The sequence below is a fragment of the Cricetulus griseus genome, chromosome 6 (assembly GCF_003668045.3).
Source record: "Cricetulus griseus strain 17A/GY chromosome 6, alternate assembly CriGri-PICRH-1.0, whole genome shotgun sequence".
NCBI lineage: Eukaryota > Metazoa > Chordata > Mammalia > Rodentia > Cricetidae > Cricetulus > Cricetulus griseus.
The window spans coordinates 48,237,666-48,254,478 of record NC_048599.1 but is presented as its reverse complement, the minus strand read 5'-3'; the positions used below and the strand labels follow the sequence as shown (position 1 = coordinate 48,254,478).

The 16,813-nt window shown below is 48.4% G+C and overlaps 1 protein-coding gene across 11 annotated transcripts in view; it reads left to right on the top strand.

Annotated features, from left to right (window-relative positions):
* The window catches only part of Ebf4 (EBF family member 4), a 68,549-nt gene extending 52,996 nt beyond the window's left edge, over positions 1-15,553 (top strand). For 2 of the 11 annotated variants that reach the window (XM_027421804.2, XM_027421811.2), the window contains 10 exons: positions 6,261-6,342; positions 7,091-7,426; positions 7,518-7,644; positions 9,063-9,151; positions 9,281-9,346; positions 9,442-9,613; positions 9,699-9,884; positions 12,815-13,012; positions 14,484-14,559; positions 14,745-15,553. In XM_027421804.2, the coding sequence (XP_027277605.1) occupies positions 6,261-6,342; positions 7,091-7,426; positions 7,518-7,644; positions 9,063-9,151; positions 9,281-9,346; positions 9,442-9,613; positions 9,699-9,884; positions 12,815-13,012; positions 14,484-14,554 (1,327 nt within the window). In that variant the 3' untranslated portion in view covers positions 14,555-14,559; positions 14,745-15,553. Of the gene's footprint in view, positions 1-6,260; positions 6,343-7,090; positions 7,427-7,517; positions 7,645-9,062; positions 9,152-9,280; positions 9,347-9,441; positions 9,614-9,698; positions 9,885-10,168; positions 10,604-10,928; positions 11,755-12,814; positions 13,013-14,410; positions 14,560-14,744 lie in introns of those variants that run through there. The other 9 variants (XM_027421805.2, XR_003486522.2, XM_027421809.2 and 6 more) reach the window with 9 other exon arrangements.
* The last annotated feature ends 1,260 nt before the right edge of the window (positions 15,554-16,813 follow it).

The following is a 16,813-nucleotide window of genomic DNA, read 5'->3' as shown; positions in this document are numbered from 1 at the left end:
CTTTGAGTTACTTAACAGCTTTCTCTTTGAAAGTGGGTACCATAATTTCAGCCTTCAGTGTCTCAGAATGGAATATAGAGGCAAGGAGAAAAAAAAGCCAAAAGAAAGCCTTAGCTGGGGGACCTGACTTCTTGTCCATATTTCTAGAAGCAGACAATGAGATGGGACTTTTGTGAAAGTGAGTTATTTCGAACGATATCTGAGAAGAAAAAAGTAAAGGAGACATGGTAGGGCAGGAGCAAGAGCTTGAATATGTAGCACAAGTTCTAATAGGTCTTAATAATAAAAGCCCAGAGTCAGATGTAGGGGGAAATGCTGAGAGATCAGAGAGATGAAGGAGCAAAACCACAGCCACCTTCCTTACTCAACTTCCCAGCCAAAAAGAGACTGAGCTCCTGTCTCCTCCTGCCTTATCACTACTTCTCTCTGCCTAGCCATATCACTTCCTGTCTATCTGTACAGATCTTCATAACTCTATGGTTAACTAGTGGCTAGCTCCTCTCTCTGATCTCTAGCCCAGCTTTATTTGTTAGGGTATAAATAAGATATCACTACATTTCCCCTTTTTTGTCTAAAACTAAAAAAAAGGTTATAACTAAGAAAAACTGTATACAATAAGTACAATAACTATATACAATATATACAGGCAATAAATACATCAACAATGTCTATTCCATTGGAAGTCAGACTTCCTAATACCCTGGAGTTGTCTGAAGTCTGAAGGCCTCAAGGATTGGTCTATGCGGTGACTTTCAATCCATCATTGACTATGAGTTGCTGACAGAGAGGATATGCTTCTGGTTGGGGATGAGTCGCAAATAATAGGGCAACTGTGAGCCCTTTAACAACCAGCAGTCAGGACAGCTTGGAATTCTGGGATTCAGGCAAGTGCTACCCAACTGTGCTATCCCTGGACACTAGCCTCAAAAGAGCAGCTCACCCCACTCTGCTTTCTGCCCCCATGTGAATCTCAAATGTAATGGTGGAGTCATTGCTTGCCCACACATTCTCCTCTCTGTCGAGTGTCTCTTTTGGATGGAGACTGTTTTGGGGTAGAGCTCCTGATCAGTACTGCCCTCCTAGGAGGCCATATGTGAGTCCAGTGTTTGTACTTCACTAATTCTCAACCCAGCCTGGCTTCTTTGGAATGTTCTAGTGATGAAGAATGGCCAGTTTAATTTCATGTTGAGCTGTATTTATTCAAAGGAATGAAAAGTCTTTAGAGAGATAATTAGGAAGACCAGACTAAGTTCAGATGTAGGAGAGTAGGTATGCCTGAGATACTATGCTGTTTGTTCTCTTTTGTTTTGAGACAAGGTCTCATTATGAAGTTCTGTGTAGACCAGACTGGCCTGGAAATCACAGAGATCTCTGCCTGCTTCTGCCTCTTGAGTGCTAGGATTAAAGGTGTGGCCACCACACCTGCTCTTGACTTGTCTTTAAATCACAGGCTCTGTATCCTGATGCATATTTACCTTAAATGCTTTATTAAGTGGATGAGTACTGTTAGGGCTACTTTCTGTTTTGTTTTGATAATTACATTTTCTTTCTTAACTTTTGTTTTTGTTTTTCAAGACAGGGTTTTCTTCTGGAACTCACTCTGTAGACCAGGCTAGCATTTGAACTCAGAGATCTGCCGGCCTCTGTCTCCTGAGTGCTGGGATTTAAGGCATGTGCCACCACCACCCAGCCTTGATTACATTTTCTATTATGGAGAGAGTTGAATATAGAAGCAGAAAGATACTGAGCCTCAAAGAGCTTCAAAAATCATCAATCTTGGAGGTCAGAGAGATGGCTTAGTGGTTAGGAGCACTGAATGCTCTTCCAGAGGACCTGGGTTCAATTCCCAGCACCCACATGGCAGCTCGCAGCTGTCTGTAACTCCAGTTATGTGTCAAAACACCAGTCAGTGTACATTAAAAAATTTTAAAAAACCAAACACTTAAATCTTTAAATAAAATATCCATCTTAGCTCATCTTGTTCAGATTTGTTTAAGCTAGAATTTTTTTGTTTTGTTTTGTTTTTCGAGACAGGGTTTCTCTGTGACTTTGGAGGCTGTCCTGGAACTAGCTCATGTAGACCAGGCTGGTCTCGAACTCACAGAGATCCGCCTGCCTCTGCCTCCTGAGTGCCAGGATTAAAGGCACGTGCCACCAATGCCCGGTCTAATCTAGAATGTTTGAAAGCCTCAGTCACAATATCCAAAGGCCCACACTACAGGCAAATGGAAATCTTGAGGAAACAGCATAGAGCAGATCTACTGGTCCCTGCACAAGACATCTCTTAGGGCTGTGAACTCCTGCCACACCACTGTGTGGCTGGGTAGCTCTGGAGTCTGACATCCCCACCAACAGGGGCTCTAGTCGGCAACAGCAGTTCAAAGAGACCCAAGTTCACATCTGAACTTTAGACCCACTAGTCTGTGTAACTTAAACTTGCTTAAACTTGATTTTTGTTTGTGCAGTGGGAACAATTACAGATCTACACACCACCTCAGAGTTTTGAGAGGAGGAAACAAGATAATGGCAGGTGATGGACTGAGCAGAGTCCCAGGCATTCACTGAATGATTGGTTAGAATGGGTTTGCTTTAAGGGTTTTGTATTGTTCCCTCTATGAAGCATTTTATTTTCACCTAATACTTGTATTTGTAGTACTTTCTCCCATTAATTCTAAGGGCAGCTCTTTGGGTGTCGCCTTTGTCTCATAGTCATTTCTTGGAGATCCAGATGAAATTGTGTCCCCAGAGGTATCTGTTACCACCAGTGAGAATGATACTAGGTACAGTCCCGTGCTCACTCTAGTGGGGTCTGTGGGCTTGGTATTGACTTCTTTTCCTCCAGCCTGTGGTCCATCTCAGAGAAAAGGACTTCCCTGGGCTCCCCTCCAGCCCTGTGGAGCCAGGAACAAGGAGTGCTGCACATAGGACACATGGCTTTAGGGGTAGAGTGTACTTCCTTCATGATGAGCTGGGATTATAAATCCTCAATAAAACATGTATACCTAGTTACACACCCCAGGCCCCTGATGGTGTTTTAGATGCTCAGGTCCTTGTCCCCATGTGTATTTGTCTCTCTGCAGCTGTTCCTTCCCACCAGGTTCCAGAACCCTCCCTCCCCCAGCTCCCAATCTCCACGTCTGGCCTCTACAGACATGAGTTAGAGAACTTGCCACCTCTTCCCATTCCCTTCCTTCACCACATTTCTCCAACTGCAGCCTTGGGAGGTAGGAACACTGAGTGGCACAGTCACTTATGCCAAAGCTCAATCTTCAAATGTGAAAAGACCATGGCTGTGAATCTTTTGATGTTCTCTGTAACCAGTGGGGTAACAGACTGGCTCTGAAGAAATTTATACATAGCTATGAAAGGGAGGGGGGAAGAAAGGGAGGAAGGGAAAGGCAGAGTGTGTGTGAAAAAGACTAGAGTATGACAGGTTAGATACAAAGCTAGATAATGTCCATAGGACAACAAAGTTGCAAAATTTCTCTACCAAACAAAAATTATTTACCTTTTCCAACAAGCATCATTTATGTCTTACCAGTTTTTACCAGTCAGCTCCTAGCATCACAGCATGGCTGCCCCATTCACTGGAGATAAGAGGAGGATCAGATGCTCTTGGGCTTTGTTATTGACATAACACTCTACAGCAGCATTATCTAATATAAATGCAATGCAGGCCACATTTGAGATGTACTAGTTACAACTTCGTTTTAAAAAATAGGTAAAATTAATGGTGATAATGCATTTTCTTTAATCCAGTGTATCTCAACTATTATTGTTCCAATGTGATAAAAAAAATTGCCAAGGTTCTTTTTTTGGGGGGAGGAGTGTGGTTCATGTAGCCCAGGCTAGCCTTAAACTCACTGTGTAGCTGAGGCTAGCTTTGAGCTCCTGATCTTCCCACTTCTACCCACCGAGTGCTGAGATTACAGGTACGCACTTCCATATCCAGCTAACTCCTGAGTTATTTTGTAGTCTTTTTCCCAAAGTGTTTGAAATTAAATATGTGTTTAATACTTGCAGGACATCTTAGATTGAGACTAAACCACATTCCCAGAGGTTCAGTGCCACAAAGAACACAGAGGCTGGGTCCCAGCAGAACTGTTTAGATTCAGCAGGCCTAGAGCAGAGCTTCTGCATTCCTACCACGTTTCCATGCAGTGTTGCTGGTCTGGATGCCTTCTGAAAACCAGTTACATCCACAGCCCTCCAGTTGACAGAGTCTGCAGAGTAGCACTTGCTTGTGGTACCCACATCCCATCCACATCCCAGGAACCATTCCTCTCAAATCCACAGGATTGGGAGTTGGGTACAGTGGGCAAGTGTGGCTACTAGGGAAATACCTTTGGGTGATCCACCATCACCTTGCTGGTCATATCATTCATGGTATTTAGGAGTTAGCATTAATCCCCTCAGCACAGGACTTTGTCCCAATCTGAGATGTTTCCCTCCTTCTAGCCCCTGATAGAGCATGCTGGGTACTGAGAATTAATGAACTAACCTGTACTCTGTCTAGGGAGCTGATACACTACCCATTTGAGGGTGGTACATATATGAGGACTATGTTTGTATGAGCTCTAGGGCATCTATACCATAAAATGTCTTAACAGGTAAGAAATGTGTATATATAGTATACAGGTAGCTACAATATGTACTCTTTCAGGGTATCATCCTAATGTTAAACTCTTATCTGCTGTTTATTGTAAGAAGCAGCTTGGGAAAAATGCCTCCCAAATAAGTGGAAGTAAATTAGGAACATTAACTAGAAGAGCTCATCAGATGCCCAGGAAGTTATGCTACATGCCAAGACCCTTCATGGACTTAGCCCTGCCCTCTACATGTAGAAAATGTCCAAAGATGCTCACAAAGTCTCATGGGGCTAAGGCACACATAGTATTTGCATTTACAATGGCTAGAGTATTGTCCATGGTTGCCTTACCGATGGTGTCAGGGCTTCCCACCAACTGTTTGGAAGACTGAAGGATTGGCCTCTTCAAGGCATATACTGTAGCTCGTTCTTGCTGTTTGTTGTTTACCAATTATACATTTAAAAAAAGGTAGTGGTACACACCTTTAATCCCATCATTTGGCATTTGGGAGGCAGAGGCAGGTGGATCTCCGCAAATTCAAGGCCAGCCTAGTCTACAAAAGAATTCCAAGACAGCCAGGGCTATACAGAGAAATCCTGTCTCAAAAAACAAACAAACAAAAACCAACAAAGAAGCTAATCTGCATATCTGTATGGTATATGAGTGTCTGGTAAGTATGTGTTCTGTGTTATCAGGTTTCTGTGTATAATGAATAGAAAATCTGTGGAAGAGGAATCTGCTGAGGGGGATGTTATTTTCAGTGACAGTTTTTAAAGTCATATACAACACAAATAGGCATATTATTTTCTATATTCTTGATATGCATATACCCTATAGGATGTACACATAACACACGTGATGGGCATGGACTTACTTGTGCATTGTACTACTCACAAACTGTGTTTCTTTGGTTTTTGATTGTTTTGAGACAACATCTCTCTATGTAGTTTTGATTGGCCTAAACTCATTATGTAGATCAGGCTGGCTTCAAACTCACAGAGATCCGCCTGCCTCTGCCTCCCAAGTGCTGGGATTAAAGGTGTGCGCCACCACCTCCTGGCCTCATGTTTGATGAGTATAGATCTTAGGTGAAATACATGCTTTGCTATGGCTGTAACTCGTGAGTAATAATAAAGCATATACATCATCTATAACTGATACAGTTTGTATAGTTTATATGGGTTTGTTTAGGTGATGGTTGTCATCTGGGAGAGAGATGTGCTGTATGACAGATGTGTGTGTCACCAACTGTGACAGACATACATGGTAAAAATTTTCATTCAATAGTGGGCATATGTAAGTATATGCTACGTGTAGAATATACATTGTACACATTGTGATGATTGTAATTTGTGAGTAATAGGTACACACATATACTGTAGAATTTATGATTGGCACATTCTGTGATGGATATACACTGTGCAGGTGGATAAATATACGCTTTACAGACAAATAAGCACTGTGCGCATCTGTGTGACAAGGTAGTCCTTGTGAGGGATCTGTTTGGTCCATCTCAGGCACCCTGTGTGTACACAGCTTGAGACAGGAATATGGAGTGTGCACCTGTGTGTACGCAAACAAGGGGCTGGGAGGAGACAAGGCAGGGAGCCATGATCTTCATCTATTTACAGAATCCCCAGACCCCTGAGCCTCCTAACCTCACTGTTTCAGGTTCTTCCTCAAATTCTTTCTCAAATGCAACCAGAACTGCTTGAAGAACGCAGGGAATCCCCGAGACATGCGCCGCTTCCAGGTAGGTTTGGGAAAAGCCCTCTCACCCCATGCAAATCTACCCTTTACTGATAGGTGAAGGGAAAGCTGTGACCCTTCGGGAGCAGATCTCTGCCTAGCCTGTGCCTCCGGGGCTGGTGCCTGCTGGGGGTGGGGCAGCTCCATCTCAACTTATGCTGGCTGCCAAGGGAGGCTTCATTAGAGTCCCACTTAAGAAGATGCTAATTGTGACATTTTTACATGATTAACGACCCAGGTAATTTGCATAGTGTGAAGCTGAGAACAGCTGCCCTTAGCACATCCCCAACCTGCACGCCCCTCCCAAAGCAGGGGGTAGGGAGAAGGCAGCACCGACTTCCTGCCCAGAATAAAGTGGGGGCTCCTGTTGACGGGTTCTCTAACTGATGTTGTTGTGCCCCAACTTTAGGAAGGCATTCCTGTCTCCAAACTTGACTGATGCTGAGTAGTGTTCCCGTGTGTGCAAAAAACGGAAGGGCGGGGGTACTCTCTGCCTGAGGAGCTACAACTTTTTCAGGGCTTTTGATTTTTGTAGCTCCTGAGAGGTCAGTTCATCTAGGGGGCATCACCTGGTTCAGCTTGATTCAACTCTACCAGCACAGCCCCCACCCAACTGAACGTCCCCTCCCCCCCCCAAGGACACTCTGAATTCCAGCTTCCAGACACCCACTTCAAGGTGCTAGTTCTTCCTACCGGTGCCCACGCAGGAGTCCCAAGGGCCGCAGCCAGCCTGGTCTCATCTGCCCACACAGGTGGTGGTATCCACAACAGTGAGTGTGGATGGACACGTGCTGGCCGTGTCGGACAACATGTTTGTGCACAACAACTCCAAACATGGCCGCAGGGCCCGACGCCTGGACCCTTCTGAAGGTCAGGACTCCCAGCCCAGCCCTGGCCAACCTCAGAGTCCACCTTGGTGCAGTCCCCTGACCCGGGTCCTCTCCTACCTCCCAGCTGCCACCCCCTGCATCAAAGCCATCAGCCCCGGGGAGGGCTGGACCACGGGAGGCGCCACCGTCATTATCATCGGAGACAACTTCTTCGACGGGTTGCAGGTCGTGTTTGGCAACGTGCTCCTGTGGAGCGAGGTGGGCCAACCCCTGCCAGTCTCCCTCTGAGTCTCAAGGCTAGGCCCTCTGCACAGGACTAGACCTGCAGGCCTCCCCTCTGCTCTCACAGCTCATCACTCCCCACGCTATCCGAGTGCAGACGCCACCAAGACACATCCCTGGGGTAGTAGAAGTGACCCTCTCCTACAAGTCCAAGCAGTTTTGTAAAGGAGCCCCTGGCCGCTTTGTCTACACAGGTAAGGAAGGAGGCGGCTGAAGCAGGGACTAAGATCCACAGAGATAGCCTCTGAGCTATGACTCAAACACTTGTAGGGGGTGACAAAATCTGCAGGTGGCTATGTGCCCTAAGCAGCTGCTCCTCATCCCCCCCACACCTTCACCCACACCTACTAAGTGATCAACACACACCCTTACACCTACTAAGTGATCTTTCAAAGTCCTTTTTTCCATGACCCGTTTTTCTTCCTGAGTTTTTGGCTCCTTAGAAACTACTGTTATTTCAAGTCTTCTCATCAAGGTATGCTCTCCCTTCTAGCCATGTACTCTGGAGTTCAGAACCTTTTCTACAGTTTTCTTTTTCTTTTTGTTTGTTTGTTTGTTGCTTTTTCATCTCAAGCATGCTTCCAAATGGGCTCACTACTCTCCCCTGGGTGTCTTGGGTCTTCCAGGCTGCACTCTACATTCACATACAGGCATGTGTAAGCCCACAGACATATACACACCCTGGTATAATGCCTTGGTGAACAGTTAGCACAAGACTCCGGGGGAAGCAGTGAAAACTGTGTTCAGTTTGACCACTCTTCAGTTGAATACATTGCCATCTTTGCATCTGGCTTCCGCTCAAGCCACTTGCTTTTCCCATACTCACTGAGGCATGGGGGCTCAGGATACCCTCAGGTAGCTCTATCATAACTTGGGCAGGCTGAGCTGCAAACACAGGATGGGTGGATGGGGGGGTGGAGTTTCAGGGGGAGGACTTGACAGAGGAAAACCCATACCTGGGAGCATGTGCTGAACCAGGCTAAGCTGTAACTACAGAGGAATAGGGAGGTAGACTTGGCAGCAGAAGACTGGCTAGAACCAAGCCCAGGAAGTGGGTACTTTATGCTTTGGGAAAAGGAAAGGAAATGAACTTAAGTCTTGCATTGGAAGTGAAGTAAGTAGAACTTTGAGACAAGATAGAGTAAGAAGTTCAAGGGGGAAGGGGAGGGAAGAGTCAGGGGCTGAGCACTGCATCTTCCTGACAGCGGTCTCTTTTCTGAGGTGCATGCAAACCTTGACAGCCACATGTTACCGAGAAATTGCCTGATCCCTGATAAATAAAGGTTGTTAAGAGTTGGGTTTTTTTTTAATGGCAAATTGATATGACAAAATGCAAAAAAACCTGAGTTCTACCCCCAAGAATATGAATAGAGAGAGAGAGAGAGAGAAAGAGAGAGAGAGAGAGAGAGTTGATGCCAACCTTGACACAGAGCCTGGCTCAGTAAATACTTATTGAATTAATTCTAACCAAATAAATGACGTAACTGAGAAGACGCCCCTGACATTCTCTGGTACTTGAGCGAGGATTTTTCTGGACGACCTGGGGCTGGACTTGGTGGAGGTGAGTTCTGCTCTGGGAGGGGTGTCCTCCAAATATTGCCGTTCTCCGCAGCCTTGAATGAGCCTACCATTGACTACGGCTTCCAGAGGCTACAAAAAGTCATTCCCAGACACCCGGGGGACCCTGAGAGGCTGCCCAAGGTACCCAGAGGATGGGCCGGGAATGAGGATGTCCAATGGGCGAGGGTATGAGGAGATCCCTCCTGGGCCGGGCCCCCGCTGCGTCCCCAGGGGCTGCCCCTCGGTCCTTCTGTCTCCTCCCTGCCCTAGGAAGTGCTGCTGAAACGGGCGGCTGACTTGGCGGAGGCCCTGTACGGAGTGCCCAGCAGTAACCAGGTATGGTGCCTCCGCCCGCCTCCCAACATTAGGGGCCGGGGCTCTGTCCCCGCGCCTGCCGCTGCCCCGGCCGTGCCCCGTTCTTGTCTTCGCAGGAGCTCCTCCTGAAGCGTGCGGCGGACGTGGCCGAGGCTCTGTACAGCGCCCCGCGCGCACCTGCACCCCTCGGACCCCTGGCCCCCAGCCACCCACACCCCGCCGTCGTGGGCATCAACGCCTTCAGCAGCCCTCTGGCCATCGCCGTCGGGGACGCCACACCGGAGCCGGGTGCGTGCCGCCGCCCCTGCCCTCAGTGGCTGTGCAGTAGAAGAGCCCAGCGCCTCCAGCTGGGCTAACCGCCACCCTCCCGCAGGCTATGCCCGCAGCTGCGGCAGCGCGTCTCCCCGGTTCGCGCCCAGCCCTGGCTCACAGCAGAGCAGCTACGGCAGTGGCCTTGGAGCTGGCCTCGGCAGCTACGGTGCTCCGGGTGTGACTGGCCTCGGTGTGCCCGGATCCCCTAGCTTCCTCAATGGCTCCACCGCAACCTCACCTTTCGCCAGTGAGTGTCCCCAGCCCACAGGAAGGGGGGGGGGGGAAGTAGCCTGCGAATGCAGAATGGACTCAGCCCTGCCTGCAACCCATTCTGGAGTGCGGGCTTGCACTTCCTGCCTTAAGTGGGTGGACCTTGGCCTAGCGGTGGAGAGCCCTCAGTCCTCCTTTCATACTGCCACTCCCTGATTTTGGACCTTAGCCTCACTCCTCGGGGAGCCCCGGGATCCTGGGGCTAAACTTCTTGCAACTTAAGCCCTCTTTGCTGACCCCAGTTGTACACGTCGCTTCTAGCCCTCCCATGATTGTGAAGCCGCCCTTAATTAGGGGGACCTGTGCTGAAAACTGGTGGACAGCAACCTTTTGGTCCTTCGCCGGGACTTCGGGAGGAGGCTGGCGGCCCCTGCTGGAAGCCTCAGGAAACTCTAGAGACTTAGGCTTCCAGCGCCCGGCAGCCTCCGGGATGTGTGGCTCTGGGTTTCAGCAGCCTTCCTGGGGCAGGGGATGAACCGGTGGGACCGAGTGGCGCGGCGGGGCCCCGGAGGAGCTTCCTCACCCCCTCACCTGCAAGACATTCTTCTTCTTGTTCCGTCCCTCTGAGTACCTTGGGCGGCAGCTTCTCAGGTTCTCCCAGATGGTTGAGGCAAACAAGAGAATTCCCTGTGACCAGAACTGGATTCAGAATTGAGGGTCTTAGCCAGAAGCTGCCAGACATTCAAGAAGTTGAGCCTATGAACTTAAGTTCTTTTCAGTAAAACAGGATCAATACACCCCCCTGCCTCAGTTAGCTCTCTTATCTGAACATGCCATTAGAAGGCCAGACAAAATTCAGGAAGAACGTATGTATGATTTTGTAGGCCCAGCCCCAACTGTAGGTGCTTGGCATGTTGGGTTAAGGCAGCTCCCTGATAGATGGATGGACAGTGGATTTTTATGCTTTATCATTTCACACTGCCTGTCAGTCCCTTGCAATACCAACGGCTACTTAGCAGGTACAATCCACATGGTGAGAAAGCACTAGGCTTAGGGAACTCTGTCCACCCTTTCTCACCAGCAAAAAAATCTCTCTACCAGTCACATGGGAGGTTGTCCCTCAAGGCCTGGGGCATAGTGACATCTGCCGAAGAAGAAACTTGTTGTGGCTTTACCTGAAGTTCCCCCCTTCTGCCTCCTCATTCCTCTCGGTTTTTCACTACCTAAAATAACTGTAGCTACTTGCCTAACTTTCCTTACCAGGGGTGCTGTTCTTAAGGGCTACAAATCTGGCTTGGCTTTGACTTTGGAACCCAACGTCTCTCCAAGCCAGAGTCTACGCAGGCTGTAGCCTCCTTGTGTCCCTCCCAAGACCAGTCTCTCCTGGCACTTAGCTCAGCCAGGTTCCACCGCTCCACATCCCTCCATTCTGAGACAGTGAGCTCATAGCCTTTTTCTAGGTTTCCCTTGTGTTTGAGTCTCTCACCGTTTCCCAGATACACAACAGTACTGTCAGGGGTAAAAGACTGCTGCCCCAGTGCACAGTCTATCCTGGGCCACCCTAGTCAACCAGAGTCACTTATACCCTGCTTCACCATCAGCAGGGACACTTGGGACTCCACCCAGGCTTGTTCCCATCTCAGAATATGCTTACTCAGGGCCACATCCACTCCCCCAAGTTCAGGGTGCTTTATGACATGATTACATAGGGTGTCATTGAGTTTGCCTACGTGTCCCTAAAATGCCATCAGAATTGTCCAAGCCAGCGGATCTAGGGCTTTCTGTGTCTCTACTTGGTCTTTGGAATTAGTTATTAGCAAGTCTAGAATACCATAATCCTACAAAGTGTGGCTATTAGTTTTCTGGGCCTTGGCAGATACCATATATATATATATATATATATATATATATATATAATATATATAGCAGATACCATATATATATATTATATATATATATATATATATATATTATCATTAATTTTAAGCACTACATAATGGCCAGGGCTTTATCAGCTAGCACTGAGTATTTTCTTCAAGGAGATGGTGACCACAAGCTAAGAACCATTGAGAATAGGGTAACCATTGCAGTCATTTTTGTACCAAAAGTCAGTGAATGGGTGTTGTGATATCAAAGCAGTCTTCCTAGGCCACGAATTATTTCCAGGAAGTCTGTACCTGCTCTTCATTGTTTGCTGGTTGGAAAAGATTAAAAACCCCACCTTCTAGTCTTTAGAAGAGAGAAGCAGGGAAATGGGTTCAGGTGAGGACACAGAGAGGTGTGACTGAGATGCTCTAAACAGGAACCCTAGCAGATACAAGAGGCTCCTAGATTCAGACTGGCAATGACAGGGCCTTGAATTAAAGTGGAAAGAAACAGTGCCCAGGGTTGGGGAGTAGAACAAAGTACAGGGCGTGTTGCATAGGGATGTTCATTAGAGGAAGTCAGGGTGCTTATGTGAGCTGTCATCCTTATGTGAGCAGCCTTACTCAGGAGGCTGTATATTCGCTGAAATTTCATGCCTATCCACTTACTTCACCTTGGCTATGACCCTTGAGCTTTGGCTGTAGCCTTGGCGGCACAGGCCCATAAACATTACTTAGCATTTCAGAATTGCAGTGGTATGCAGCAGGAATTCAATCTTTTCATCTCCTTCTTATGCCCACCTTTAAGAGCACTTCCCACTGTTTGTTTGTTTTCACTGGGTCTGATCCTGTCATCTCCAACCCTGAAAATGGTGTTCAGACTCCTAAAAAGGCAAGGACTGGTCCAGGACCCAGAAGCTCCCAGTTTACCCATTATCTTGAACTGGTCTTCTCAGGACCCTCATAGCCCCCAGGGATCCTGCAGCCTGGTCAACAGCCCATGTGGCACCCCATTCTTGCTGCTCACTCTGGTGCTGTCTCCCTGTTGTGTCTCCCACTGCCTTCCCTGCTGCACCTGCCCCTTCCTCGCCCCGCCCCGGAGTCATGCCCTCTAGCCCCCCGCTGGCGGCTGCCTCCTCCATGTCCCTCCCGGCCGCTGCCCCCACCACCAGCGTCTTCTCCTTCTCGCCTGTCAACATGATCTCCGCTGTCAAACAGAGGAGCGCCTTCGCCCCTGTTCTGCGCCCACCCAGCTCCCCATCCCAAGCCTGCCCCAGAGCCCACAGAGAGGGGCTTCCAGGTGAGCAATCAAGGCTGCCTCATAGTGACCTGAGGGGAGGTCTACTCCATCTAGTTGCCACCAATGTTCCATGCAGTTGACCAGTTGTTTTTGGAGGGTGCCCGGTAAGAGGTTCTGTGAGGGTCCAGGAATGCCCATCTCGACTCCACTTCCTTGAACTTTAAGCTAGATGTGTCCTGGCCTCTGTCTAGACCCACTCTACTGACAACTCGGCCAAGAACATTGAAATCACAATTGGAAAAGGTCTACAGTTCAAGTTCCAGGATAGCTAAAGCTACAGAGAAACCCTGTCTCAAAAAACAAACAAACACACAAACAACATCATCAACAACAACAACAAAAAATACATGATGACTGGAGGGATGGCTCTGAGGTTAAAACTCTTAAACATGAGGACCAGAGTTTTGATCTCCAGAACACAAACAGTTGCTGGGTGTGCCTGGAAGGCTGCCTGTAATGTCAGGAAGGTGGGAATCCCAGAACTTAAGGCACTGAGAAAGATCTCCAGTTCAAAACCAGCCTGGGTTACATAGCAGGACCCTGTTCCAAATTTCCACCCCCCCAAAAGACACAGCACCCCTTTTCTTGATCTTATTTCCAACTTTTGGGTAATTTGTCTTAACGTGTGTGTGCAGCTTAAAATGGGAGAGATAGGGGAAGACGGGACCCATGAGTTCTGCCAGTCCAAGGAAGGGGTGAGTGGGGTGGGAACTAGTGAAATGCTGTATTTCCCACCTGTGGGTGGTAGGCAGGATGTCGCTGTGCATGTGTCAGTGCTCCCAGAAGCTGCCTCTTCATTACTGTCTTGGCCCTTATCCACCTGCTTCCTCACCTTGGCACAGGCCACTGAGAAAGGTGGGTCTGAGCTTAGGAGATGATCTGAGCAAAGTATTTGCTGTGCAAGCACGAGCAATTGAGTTTGGACACCTAACTTCCACATAAAAGCTGGGTGTGGTGGAACACACCTATAACCACAGCTCCAAAGCAGACAGGCAGATACCCAAGGCTCACTGGCCAGTGAGTCTACCTGGAAAATAATGGCAAGTTCCAGTTTCAGTGAGTGAGCCTGTCTCTAAAATAAAGTGGAGGAAGACACCCAGAGCCAACCTCTGGCCTTCACTACACACATGCACAGGTGAGCCCACTTGCACACACATACACACACCACAGACACACAGTAACACACATGGGGGTGGGGAGAAGAGGAGGAGGAAGGGGGCAGCCTAGAAGAGAAGCCCAGAGGTCAGGGAATTAAGGAAATCAAGGGTGTAGGCTGTGCATCCTGAGACAGCAAAGGGGTACCCCTCACCTTTCTGTCTGTAATGCTGGCCCCAAACAAGTGCCAGATAGATTTGACAGCCTCTAGGAAGTGTTATATATCCTGCCTTCTATCTTCAGCCCAGAGAAGAACAGACAGGTAAGATCACCAGGCCACAGAAGGCTTATTTCCCTCTCTCCTTGGTGACCACAGACCAGCCTTTTGAAGATACTGACAAGTTCCACTCTGCTGCCCGGGGGCTACAGGGCCTGGCATACTCTTAATTATGGTAGGTGTCCACCTTGGTCTTCCTCTCTCATTTGGTCCTGGAATGGGTTTGGCAGGGTTGGGGAGTTGGATCCAAGTTTTCCTTGTGCCTGTCTAAATAACTGACTATGGTACATGGAAGGAAATGGTTTCCTATCCCCTTGCAGCCATCCTTCCTCCAAGACTTTCTTCTCCTGTTCCCACCAGGTCTGCAGGTGCTGCCCCAATGAGGCTGGACTGGAGGTCCTTCTGGATTCATGTTCATGGCTGGGATAGAAGCACAAACAGATACAGGGTCAAGACTTTGGGTAGACCTCAATCCCTGGGATACACAGGGAGAGGCCTTCACCTCTGTGCTCAAGGCCCCCGCATACCCACAGACCCTCATACTTACCTCCCTTTCTTGGAGCCCATTAGAAGCCCAGCACTGTGAGGATGCTCTTGGCAAGAGAGCACCGTAGGGAGGTGTTGGGATGTCGGGCCTTACCCACTGGATTGGTTCCTCTGTAAGAGGTGGATTTTGTGAAGACCAGAAATGTTGGTAAGATGAGCAAGAATTAGGAACCATGGGAAAGAGGACATCTCAGGGAGAGGTGGTCTAGACGAGGTCCTGTTTGCTTCTGACCAGTCTCACCTGGCCTAGAGCCCACCTTCTCTCATGAACAAGGTGGTGTCTAGCAGTCTCAGGAGGCCCATTCAGGCTCCCATGGAGCTGCCCACAAGCCACTGGACCCCAATGGCTGCCCCCACTTCCTTTGAAAGTAGCACATTCATGCAGATCCCATCACGCCTCCTTGTGAGGGGATTTAGGCATGGAAGATGCACAGAAGGGCCTCCTGAATCTTGACTCTTACCCCAATGGATGTTTCATGAATTTTGTCCCCTATTGCCATACACCCAACTCTAGTTGGCCCCAAAGAACAACCTGGCTGCCTTTTGGTGGCCTCACATTCTGCTGAGTTTGGACAAAATGGAATAATAAATCAGATGCAGGTGGCCACGTGGCCTCTCTTGCCTGCTTCCTTGGTCTGCTTTTCTCAGTGGCTCTGCAGCTCTCCTAGGGCCACTTTGTGTCTCAAGCTTTTAAAGCATCTCCAGTGATCAGCTGAGAAATTAGCCCCTGCTTTGAGCCTTCTAGATGGGCTTGGTCCTGACAGTGATGTCTGAGGACATGATCAGGAACTTAGAACTTGGTATCCTGACCATCTGGGCAAGGTCAGTGAGGGTTTTGAGACATTGCTAGGAACTAGAACAGAGCATGTTAAATACTAAATAGAGCCGGGCAGTGGTGGTGCATGCCTTTGATTCCAGCACTTGGGGGGGGGCACAGATGCAGGTGGATCTCTGTGAGTTTAAGACCAGCCTAGCCTACAGAGTGAGTTCCAAGACAGTCAGAGCTGTTACACAGAGAAACTCTGTCTCTAAAAACAAAAACAAAATACTAACCTAGATGTGTAGGGGTACAGAAGTGAAATCCCATTTAAGAGGCTAGAGGACATACCTGAGCTTGGTGGGCAGCTTATGGGTCCCAGGATGCCCCTTTGATAACACTTCAAACCCTCTGGTCTCTTCCCCAGACTCAGACCCAGACCCCTTTTGGCTTTACCTAAGAGTTTAAAAGGAGAAGAGTAAAAAATTCCCTTGGCCTATTCACCCACCCAGATTGCTGCTAGAAGACCTCCAGACCCCGAGAAATACTCTCTAGGTAAAGTCAGGTTCTCTCCTGAAAGCCAGTTATTTTTTTCTTTAAATCTACTATCCAGTGAGTCCATTCTGGACCTCAGGCATTTGGAAACCCTGTCTTTACCACCCTCACCTCCACCAATGCTCTGCAGCCTTCTGGGGAAACATCCTTGCCACAGCAGGTGGGCTGGTCTTGCCCTTGGAGGTCTCCATTTGTTCTCAAGTGTTCTTGGACAGAATCTAGGATTCCTCTCACTTAGGCTGCATGATTGGTGTCACCCCCTTCTTCTACCCCCCTCCCCGAATCCCCAGTGCTTGGCCTCCCCTGCTGTCCCGGATGGAAGCCCACATAAAAAAGCAAAGCTTATCTACCCAAGCCTGTTCCATTCAACTACAAGCTTTTCTTACTGAGCCAAGCCTTCCAAGGCTAAGCCTCTGCAGACTCTAATCTGTACTGGAGACAACTGGTAAATGGATGGTGGTTACATTCTGGTTCCCCAATTGGGTCAGGTGCCATGATCAATATAAAATGAGACATGGTATCTGTCTTCCCTCAGTGGTCCCAACACTTAAGTACCATTTCAGTTTACATT